Source organism: Vitis riparia, chromosome 7, assembly GCF_004353265.1.
Source record: "Vitis riparia cultivar Riparia Gloire de Montpellier isolate 1030 chromosome 7, EGFV_Vit.rip_1.0, whole genome shotgun sequence".
Classification (NCBI taxonomy): domain Eukaryota; kingdom Viridiplantae; phylum Streptophyta; class Magnoliopsida; order Vitales; family Vitaceae; genus Vitis; species Vitis riparia.
In genome coordinates, this window is record NC_048437.1 from 3,043,600 (window position 1) to 3,054,966 (window position 11,367).

The following is an 11,367-nucleotide window of genomic DNA, read 5'->3' on the forward strand; positions in this document are numbered from 1 at the left end:
TTTGTTGTAGAGCGACTGGGCCATGGCTATCGACCTTAGATGCATGTTAGAACCAATTATTAAAGAAATATTAGCATCTAATATAGCAAATGCCCCATCCTTTCAAAAAAAACCATTTTGGTTTGATGTGACCCAGTAAGACAATGCATTTCTGAAATAAGTCGAGAACCCAGCGGTTGAACATCGTTTTTCCCCCCAGTTTAGAAGCCACTCTGAGTCCTTATAGATTATATAGAGAATTAAGTAATCCTTTCCTTGATTTTGAACCCTAAAAAGAAAATTTAGGGTTTTTCATGTACAAGGCAAACCAATAGTACATTAGCAGCATCTCCTTGGCAAAGGACTCTTTTATCTGTCGTCTAAATAAACGAAAATGACTTTATTATTTGTGGGAACTGGGAAGTTACTCTGAATTTTCTTTCCATTCTAAGCTAGCCATACCAAAAACTGCAGGACTACCTGCAGGAATCCTATTCAGCACCTCGTCTTTCCAAGGAGTCTAGAAGAGAGGTATTCAGATTGGTAGAGCTTGGGTAGTTTTCAATCCTGCTTTGGGCTGTCGGAGTGTTGATTAGGTGAAGGCCGCCTCTGAGCAAGCGCCCGCTTTGTCCTCTCCAGCACACCAAAAAAGATTGAACCTCCAATGCCTATCCACAGTACTCTCGGTCCAATGCCCTACGGAGAATTAAGAACATCAAACGATTTTTTTAACTAAAAAATAAAAGATCATTTTTTAGAGAACAAATTTGATGTCTTTTCAGATATTTTTTATCGAGTATTCTGAAAAACAGTCAGAAACATGAAACATAATAATTTTTACTTGTATGTAAGCGTATAGTATGGAGAACAAATAAAATTTTGTTCCAAAAAACAATGAGTGTTTCTTAAAAATGTGAATAAAAAATATTTTTTGAAAAAATTGTCACAGAGGCTCTTAGAAATAACTTTATGATATGATAGGGTTAATAAGATAGAAAGAGGAGGCGAAATTTTACCTTCAAAAGAGCAGGAGGTCCTTCTTCCCTAACAATAGTCTGAACACAGTCAATGATACCATTATACTGGTTTGCAGGTCCCTATGGAAAACACAAGGAACCATGTAACACCTTGATAATTCTTGAATGCATTGATAATTACATACAGAAATACTGAAATAAAGCCATACCTGAACCATTAGCCTTGTCTTAATCACATCAAGGGGTGTAGTTATAGCTCCAGTTAACGCCCCTATTAAAAAACATCAATATGCAACTAATATTAAATATCAAACAAAATCGTTACATTCATCTAACTTACACGCAGCAACTGATTTAAGATAGTGTTTAACTTCTGGGTTCAACAATAGAAGTAGAAGTAATTATTATTGTGTGATTGAATTTTATGACATTTTTAAACATTCTAATTAAATAAAAATTTGATTCCAACATTGGGTTTGAGGAAAAGTATGAGTCTTCTCACTCTTCCAAAACACGGATATGTTGCATTGGAAAGTATCTTGGATAAGAATTCTATCGAAACACTTTTAACCTTCTAAAGCTGCTTTCAAGGTTTGAGAAGATCTTTCACATAGGGCTAAGGTACTGTAGTTAATTTAAAGAAGGCCAAGAGAACATATAACAATTATACATTGGGATGAATGCAAACAGGAAACAAATTTTTACATGAGAAATTTACCAGCAAAAGCACCAATGAGGGCATTCTCAGGATCATTCAAATCTCTCTTTGCCTGATGAGGAGAAAATAAATTTTATTAGGCACAATAAATTTCCATGAAAGTATCTAACAGTTCCTTTATATTGGAGTTAATAGTTACTACTATTTTATGTTTTTTAAAAAAGAAAGTAGGAATTGTATACAAACCACACCCAAATTAATATGAATAATCATGGTAATGTCTAGTACTTGACTTACATAACAAATATTTGCAATAGAAAATCCGTAGTATAAGAATAAGAAGTCCAATCTCATCTGTAAAATTGTCAATTTACTTGACATGTGTAGTGTAGAGAGGCAGAATCTTGCTAAAAATTAGAAAAGCATAAGCATAAGGAGCTTAATAAGGGTCTGTTTGGGAGTAATTCTAATTAAAGCATTTTTAGTTTGTAGGGATTTTGTTGATAACACTTTCATTAGAAACTCTCTTAAGGAGAATTGCTTAGCGTTTGAATATAATTTTATTTTATTTTTAAAAAAAAGGTGGTTTGATAGTATCTTCGGTGAAATGTTATATACAAAGAAATGATTTTTGGAAGAATGTCATATCAAGTGATTGTTTAAAAATAACTTTAATTGATTTTCTAAATTTAAAAAAAAATTGTCATACACCTAAAATGCTTCCAAACATTAAGAAGTGCTTCTAGCCCTTTCAAAATCACTATCAAACAGACTCTAAATGTTTTATAGGTAGATTGTCAAGAGACATTTATCTCAACTACTAACAAAGCAATATCAAATAATGGACCAAAGAGAACACTCACTGCCAACTTGTAACCTATCCGCATCTGCTCATAAATGCAAAACTGAATCGCATCAAATGGAAGATCTCGCAATAGAAAAGATCGATATCCCTGCAATCTCAAAAACATTGGTCACGAGATAATCCACTGATACAATGCAGGTTGCTTACTAATATCCACAAATAACATATGAAAATAACAAAAATGCAACATCATACCCATCTTCTCATAGAAAGAACCCTTTTTAATCTTTTACTTGTAGAGAAGAAGAATCTACACTAGAAACTTTGGGTTTGTTTAACAACGTTTTCAAAAACAATTTTCAATTGTTTTTAGGAACTCAAATATGAACAACAGTTTTCTCAGTTTTCTTTTCCATAGAGGTACCATACATTTACGTGCAATCCAAAGTTTCCAAAGTATTTTTCATCTTTTCAATTGTTACTCAAAAACCTCTACAAAAACCAACTAAAAACACCTAAAAATTGTTCTAAAAACCAACCAATTTTTAGAACAAATTCTAAAAAAAAGAAGGTAAGAAAAAAAAAACTATTTTTTTTCAAATAAGTTTTTTATTTTTAAGAACATAAAATTGTTTTTAAAAACAGTTACCAAAAAAACCCTTTAAATTCCTTTTTTTACAGAGATATGAAGGCTTGAATTGTAAGAAAGACATAAGGAGGGAGAGTGTTCCTTACAGCATATAGACCTTTAAAAACCAACTAAAAACACCTAAAAATTGTTCTAAAAACCAACCAATTTTTAGAACAAATTCTAAAAAAAAAAACTATTTTTGGTCAAATAAGTTTTTTATTTTTAAGAACATAAAATTGTTTTTAAAAACAGTTACCAAAAAAACCCTTTAAATTCCTTTTTTTACAGAGATATGAAGGCTTGAATTGTAAGAAAGACATAAGGAGGGAGAGTGTTCCTTACAGCATAGAAACCTTTAAAGCCCTCTTTGGAAACGATCATGCGTACTGCATCTGGAGCTGAAGCAAATTGGCCAGTCTGCATCCTTTGCTTAACAACCTGCAGAACGTGAAGAGAAACGGAGACTGGGTAAATCAGTTTTTGAACATGATGAATATGCCTAAATAAGTAAGCTAATTCTACCTCTGTTGGAACACGAACGAGAGAAGCGGCAAGCCCTCCAATGGCACCCGCAGTCTGCATGAAGTTCAACAACCTTCAGTTAATGAAACTAAGATTTCCAGAATGCTGCTGTAATAGAGGTGTATAACATACTGAGGCAAATGAAATATAGTACAATACATTCTGATCTGGGTGTTATATGAGAATTTAGACTTACCAAATGAGCAACAGCAGTAAGATTTTCAGGAAATATCTGTAACAGTTTTTGCTTTGTAGGCTCATAAACACCAACAAATATGGCAGAAGCCCTGTGCATATAGAAGAATCATTGTGAACGAACAGGGAATCAGACCCAGTCATCATTGATACCTGTACACAGAGATAAAATTTGACAGAATTTTTTTTTTTTTTTAATTTTTTATAACCTAACTTATTGTGGGTAGAGAAATCATGAATAAATTTTGGGAATTAACATTAAATAATTGGTTTTCTGATGAGATAAGGGAAGCTATAGAGTTCAGAAGGTGCTTACGGCAAGACCCCAGCAAGGTTTCCAGCCAACCCGGAGTAAAGGCCGTTCCAAACTATTTTACCTCCTCCTCGAATTGCCTAAAGTGAAAATCAATGGTAGGAATGAGGTAAACCCTTGTTGTGAACTCATGAAGAAAGGATGAAGATTTAAAAGACTAGATATTATAAGTACAAGAAAAAAAAAAGGTGATTTTCCTTTTAAGTATTTGGTGTGATGCATAAACATAGAAATCTCTGGCATCTTATTAACTCTATGAAGAAAAAGTCTAAACCAGATTCTGATATCAGACTCATTCTTTTCAATTCAAGTATAAGAAGCACTCTGGTTATGGTAGCAACTAGCAGTTATCCCAGAAAAATGCTGGTAATGCAACAAAGATGTGAAAAAGAAACAATCTAGCTACAGATGATCAGAACAGTCCGTCCATTCAGGCTGTCACGATCTGTAAACATGTATCAAACAGGTCCTTAATCTTCACTTTAGCATTAGGTATAATTAATTTCTATAATTAACCTGCCTGCAGTCGAGTCTTTATGGTATCAATTGGGTATAAAGCTGTTTCAACAACCACACCAGCTGTACCTCCTGCTACAATGCCCTCTGCAAAATTGGCAAGTATTCAGTGAAAAAGGAACACTGAACATGCAATTTTCCTAATTCATTATGTTATGTCTGGCTTCTGGAAAACTTTGAGGGAAAATGCAAGCAAAAGAAAATACAAAGGAAAATAAAATAAAAGAAAAAATGAAAGAAAATAACAAATAAATTTAATTATTAATTATTTTTATAAACTTCTTTAAACTCATTTCATTTGTTTTCTTCTCCTCTATATACAAGTTGTTTTTATGTAAACACTCCTTCATTGATGCAAGACTATTATTGGAAAAGAAATGAATGTTACTAAAGTAAAAAATTATCCTAGCTTAACATATTACTATCACACATAAAATCTCAGGATTTAACAACTGAAAATGAAGCCTAAATTTTTATGGAAAACAATGTCTTGTAAGAATATGCCTTCTCCAAAATCTTTATTTAATAAATAATATTCTTATTTGGTATCACAAAATTAAATTTTTAATCAAAGAATGTTTGCGTAAATTCAGAGCTTCGAATTCCCGTTTTCTAGACAAATTAGTGACCAAGACCTGATTTAAAAATTGATTAGAGAGCATACCAAATAGAACACGTAAAAAGTTGAATTCTTTTTCCTCCCCCGTGCTGATGGATGCAAAAAATTTCTTTTTTCCAAGCTGCGCATTTTGCACTTTCCTATTGGATGAATCTACAAAAACATATCACATCGTCAATAAGAAGCAAAAGAATGGAACATAAAATTACTTTGGAAACATACAGTCATGTCCTAGTAGCATCAACAGAGAAACTCAGATAAAAATGAGATTTCCTGTGAGGGGTATAGATCAAAAATGAAATTCAAATAATGCCCAGCAGCATCAACAAAGAAAATACCATATAATAATTAAAAAAATCCCAAGGAAGGTTTTTGAAGTCGTAGTACTGAGAATCACTACCCAAAGCATAAAATCCACAGTGAATAAATTTTAAGGTCTTGCAAATGACTATACATAAATGCCATCAGCTGTCGAACTCTCTGGAACCAATGAAGGAAGAAAGGTGCTCAGAGAAAATCGCATTCTCTTCTATCTGAATTGGATGATATTATCATTCGACAGCGCAAGATATATGTTTGGTGGCCTTTTAAATGCTGAGACAACTAAGGCTCTTTAGTTTTCTTTGCTAACAGCACAAGATGGATCCATACAAATAACCAACAATAGAGAAAACCAAAGAACCAAGACAATTCCTCGAAATGACCGTGAGATGAGAGGGGTGGAAGGGGAAAGGCGATTGCATTAGGTAACCAGCTCAATTTCGATTTTTCCTCCTATGAAAGAGATGGTAGGAGCCTCTAGAACAACCAAGGAACTAGTTTCACAAATCATTTACCTGCTTTAAATTGCTGAGAGAGTTGTGGAAAAGAACAGGGAAACAAAATTCTGGATCTTATATCATGCAATTCTGCAAGAAACATATTACCATATCTGAGGAATAAAATATCCACTAATGATAATACACATTAGATTCAAGATTCTGGCTCGCCCGCAATGGTCTACATTGGTATATCAAAGTAAACAGTACCAGTGGCAAAATGCTAAACCTTGCATAAAAATGAGGCAAGAACTGAATGCAGGTCGTGAAATACGGATCGAAAATAGCCCTAACCCTTCAGCATTTTTGCATTAAGTGACTGCAGGTGAGCCCAAACTCAAACCCATTAGACCAGAGGACAAGCCACCAAATTTTGCATACCCAATTCAGTTCCAAAATAATAACAGTAATAATAATAATAATAATAATAATAATAATAATAATAATAATAATATCATTATTATTATGTGAAAATCACAAAATTATGATTAATCCCAAACAAAGTTTTCTCTAGAAAGAACTGAAAATTAGAGTGCTATAACGATTTTATCCTCTATAAGAACATTAAAACTAATATGAAGCTACAAAACTAGAATCACACAATATATGAATTCCCCCAAACCAAAGTTAATCACTACAACATCTAAATTTTGCCCCAAATTACACAACCACTGAAACATATCCACATCAATCTCAAATCAGCTATTGAGGAAATGGGGTTACCTGAAACCGCCAGTGAAGACTTCTTCGCATCAATGGCTAACGTAAAAGGACCCATTGAGACCCAACAACTCCAAAACTGAAAAATTCATTGAATTCATGAGCTAATTAGTCCCCAACAGCAAAGAATTTCAAACAAAAATCGCAAAAAACAAAAAAAAATTCACTACCCAAAACCTCCTATTGTGGGTATAACGAGAAAAAAAACCAGTAATTCTTTCAAAACCAAAGAAGAAAAACAATCTATGGAAGTAATTTGAAACACCCACAGCGCCCCCCCCCCCCCCCCCCCCCCACCTCAACCCAAAAAAAACACCAAAAAAAAAAAAAAGCAAAAACAAACAACGCAGAAATAACTGTCCACGATAAATGCATATAGAGATGAGGAGAAAACCAGTGAGAAGTTCCAGTCTGGTTTCAAATGAAGAAGCGGGTTGATAGGAAAGGATGCGTGAACTGTGAACTAGCCTTTTATTTATATCTGTATTTATTTACAACTGTGTCCGTATCGAAAATATTTTTCACTCAGCTTATTTTCTTTTTGTATTTTTGATTTATTTTTTATTTTTTACTTTTTTTTTCACTTTCTTTTTTCCTTATTTTCATTCCTATTTGTTCACTTTCCTAAACTTTCTCTCTCATTTTTTTTTTTTACTTTTTAATTTCCTTTTTATTTTTTATTAATAAAGGGAGAAAAGGAAAATAAGAGAAAAAAATAGTTAGAAAAACGAAAAAATGTAAAATAAAAAAATAAAATATAGCAGTAAATAACTTTAATTCCACGTGTCATCTGATTAAGGAGATAATTTTAATGTATCATGTGCCATATTAATGTCCTATCTACCATATGTCGTATGGTTGTCCATCATGTTCTATAATAAAGATGATATAGGATGACGTGTGCATGTATACAGAGTATCTACCATATGTCAACAATACCAAGCTTAATCCGATTTCATTATGATCAATTTGAGGAATTCTAAGTCATGATCCATTATTGACAATTTTTTTCCTATAATAATAATAATAATAATTTTTTTTTTTAAAATCAAAATAATGGGTAGGAAAATTTTGGTAAAACCGTTGGAGATACCTTCAACTTTCTGGACACAAGTGAACCCATTAAAGATAGAAAGCCGTTAAGGCAGTTTAAAGGGTGTTTGAAGAAAGACTTGGTCTGTGGAGGAAAAAGAAAGAAAACAACTATTGCATAACCTCAAAGACGTGAAAATCCAATTCTCTCTCCATTCTCAACTCTCCTTCAACCCCTGCGTACCCCTTTCTCCACCCAAACCATGGCCCGAGCCGGGGCCTTCGTGTGGGCGTTTTTATCTGTAGTATTACTAGCCTTCAACACCAGCCATGGCGATGCTCTTGGGGTGAATTGGGGCACACAGGCCTCCCACATTCTCCAACCCAGCATTGTGGTTCGCTTGCTCAAGGACAATGGAATCAACAAGGTTAAGCTTTTCGACGCCGATTCATGGACCGTCAATGCCTTGGCTGGCAGTGGCATTGAGGTCATGGTTGGCATCCCAAACAAGGACCTGCAACGATACAATAGCTACAAAAAGGCCAAGCACTGGGTTGAGAAGAATGTCACCAAGCATCTGTATGATGGGGGTGTCGATATTAGGTGATGATGATCAATTATTATCCCTCATCAAATTCTAATAATTTGTGTCAAGTTGGTTGTAATGATCTAAACATGTAGATATTATCGATTCCAAATCCAATAAATTCCTTTGACTTAAAAATATGTCTATATAGTTAAAAAAATATCGTAAAGATCATGAGTTTATAGTATTAGAAACTTTTTTCTTAATACGGGTTATTATAATCACTCCATATAAACACAAAATTATCGTTGTATCTTATAAGGTTGTGAAACTAAAAACACTCAATATCCTTATTATATTTCTTGTATTTATAGGGTTACGATGTCACAACACATGAAAACATCATTGTGCCCTTTATGTCCATGGGAGGATTGTAGCACCAAATAGATAGACACCCTTTCGGGGTCAAATAAACTCTTGCATTAGGGTTGAAATTTGTTTTAATATATCATTTGTAACATTACTTACTTTAAATTACATAGATTATGTCTAATTTAAATCTAATAAAACGACTATATATCTAAGAGGAAGTTGTTCATGTCTAGGTTTCTAACGTCTATAACTTTTTCTCCCTCGTGACATGGGATATCACGATCATAGCTTAATATTGTCGTCTTTTTTGGTTTTCAGGTACGTGGCTGTGGGGAATGAGCCATTCCTGACAAGCTACAATGGTTCATTCCTGAATACTACCTTCCCTGCATTGTCGAACATCCAAAAGGCTCTGGACGAGGCCGGCCATGGCGACAAGATAAAAGCCACAATCCCCCTCAATGCCGATGTCTACGAGTCTGCCACCAACAAGCCATCAGACGGAGTGTTCCGTAAAGACATAAAGGATCTGATGATAAAAATAGTGAAGTTGCTCCATGAAAAGAAATCCGCCTTCGTCGTCAACATTTACCCCTTTCTCAGCCTCTACCAAAACCCTGATTTTCCCTTGGACTTCGCCTTCTTTAATGGAGGTGGGAATCCAACAGAAGACAAGGGCGTCCAGTATACCAATGTGTTTGACGCAAACCACGACACTCTCGTTTGGGCCCTGAGAAAGGCCGGGGTTCCAGACCTGAAGATCTTAGTGGGGGAGATCGGATGGCCGACTGACGGCGACAAGAACGCCAATCTCAAATTGGCTAGAAGATTCTACGACGGGTTGCTGAAGAAACTCGCAGATAGCAAGGGGACGCCGCTCCGCCCTGGGGGCTTGGACGTCTACCTATTCGGCCTCATCGACGAGAACATGAAGAGCGTTGCACCGGGGAGCTTTGAGCGCCACTGGGGGATCTTCTTCTTCGATGGGAAGCCTAAATTTCCCATGGATTTCTCCGGGAAAGGCCTGGACAAGTTTCTGGAACCTGCTAAGGGAGTTATCTACTTGGAACCAAAGTGGTGTGTGTTGAATAGGGACGCCGTCAAGAACATGACGCAGGTGGGGCCTTTCGTGAACTACGCCTGCTCAAACTCAGACTGTACAAGCCTGGGATATGGGTCGTCCTGCAACAACTTGGATCAGAATGGCAACGTCTCATATGCCTTTAATATGTATTTCCAAATGCAGAATCAGGATGTGGAGGCCTGTAATTTCAATGGGATGGGGAAGATAACCACCAAGAATGCTTCAACGGGGACCTGCCTTTTCCCAGTACAGATGATGAGCGCCGGTGAGAAGCTGATCGGATATGGGATTTCAGTGACTGGTTTTATGGGATTGGTGTTGTTTGGATTGTTGTGGTAGGAGGAGAAGCATGGAGACCATTAATGCTTTGTTTTTCCTCTTCTGATGGGAGAGATTTGGGGGGTATGGGTAGATTAAGATTGGGTGGGAGGAATGAGGAGCGAGGATGAATCGGAGGAAGGGGGAGTTGTATGTGCCTCTAAGCTAGCTAGCTGCACTGTAAGACATTCGATGAATGGCTTTTCCATGCTGGTGTTGATGGGGTTGGCATATTTGGCAAATTTCTAACATGAAAACAGGTCTCTTTAATCCAATTTCATGCTATATTTAATTATTTTTTGTGAGGGTTCTTTTTCCTTTTTTCTGTTCAAATTTGAGAAAAGTGAAGAGAAAATGCAAGAGGAAAAAAATTGAAAAAATAGGCAAATTTAAATTTATATAATAAATATTTCTTAAGCATAAAAATTTTTAATTTACAATTTATTTTTAAAAAGTCAAAAAAAAATTTTGGTAGGGTGTTTATTTTTTTGACTTTTTGTTAAAAGAAATTTGTTTTAAGAATTTAGGTTGTTTTTTATTGTTTTATGACTGATTAAAAAATTTTTGTTGAATAAAAAAAGCCAAAATATTTAACTTTTTTTAAATAAAAAAATGACATATTGGTTTTTTTTAATGTTTAATAAAAATAAATAACCTAATATTTAACACTATTAAAAATTAAAGTTCTATTTAAAATTAAGTAAAAAAACAAATATCATCTAAGTGATTTTCTGTAAAATATTTTTAGAAAAATCCATTCAATTAAAAGTACTTCCAACTGCACTTTAAAATTACATTGGTTTGAAAAATAATTTTCTAATTTTTTATTTCAATTTTCTGAATTTTTTATTTTTTATTTTCATAAAAAATTTATGTTATTAAATAAACTATCTTTAAAAAAATGCAATATTTATATTTCTATTTTCTGAAAACTTGTAATTTAATTTTTCATTTCTTAAAAATTTATTTGATTAAAAAAGTAAAAAATATTAAAAAAAAAAAATATGTATGTTGTTTCGGGTTCAGTTTTTACTTTTTTTTAAAAATATTATTATATTAAATTTGTTCATTATTTTTTATTATGTTTTTATTTTAAAATGTATAATAATATTTTTTATTTTAAAATGTATTGTAATTTTTTTTTACTTATAATTAATCCTCCAAAATAAATGGCCTTCCAATTTGAAATAGTTTCGTTCTAATAATTTTTATAGTTTAATAAATAAAAAAATAAAGGAAAAAATGTATATTGGTGCAAAAGTTTGAAAATAAATTGCAAAA

General features: G+C 33.7%; 2 protein-coding genes across 2 annotated transcripts; one reads left to right on the top strand and one right to left on the bottom strand.

The window, feature by feature from the left end:
- Positions 1-230: 230 nt before the first annotated feature.
- Positions 231-7,208, bottom strand: LOC117919446 (S-adenosylmethionine carrier 1, chloroplastic/mitochondrial). Its single transcript, XM_034836652.1, has 13 exons — positions 7,148-7,208; positions 6,757-6,832; positions 5,261-5,368; positions 4,601-4,683; positions 4,084-4,160; positions 3,769-3,859; positions 3,573-3,626; positions 3,393-3,488; positions 2,478-2,567; positions 1,675-1,726; positions 1,166-1,227; positions 996-1,076; positions 231-675 (listed from the first exon to the last, which is right to left on the bottom strand). The coding sequence occupies exons 2-13, from the start codon at positions 6,809-6,811 to the stop codon at positions 541-543; spliced, it is 984 nt and encodes a 327-aa protein (XP_034692543.1). The 5' UTR covers positions 6,812-6,832; positions 7,148-7,208; the 3' UTR covers positions 231-540.
- Positions 7,209-7,960: 752 nt separating this feature from the next.
- On the top strand, positions 7,961-10,381 carry LOC117919052 (glucan endo-1,3-beta-glucosidase 8). Its single transcript, XM_034836093.1, has 2 exons — positions 7,961-8,389; positions 9,003-10,381. The coding sequence occupies exons 1-2, from the start codon at positions 8,049-8,051 to the stop codon at positions 10,105-10,107; spliced, it is 1,446 nt and encodes a 481-aa protein (XP_034691984.1). The 5' UTR covers positions 7,961-8,048; the 3' UTR covers positions 10,108-10,381.
- The last annotated feature ends 986 nt before the right edge of the window (positions 10,382-11,367 follow it).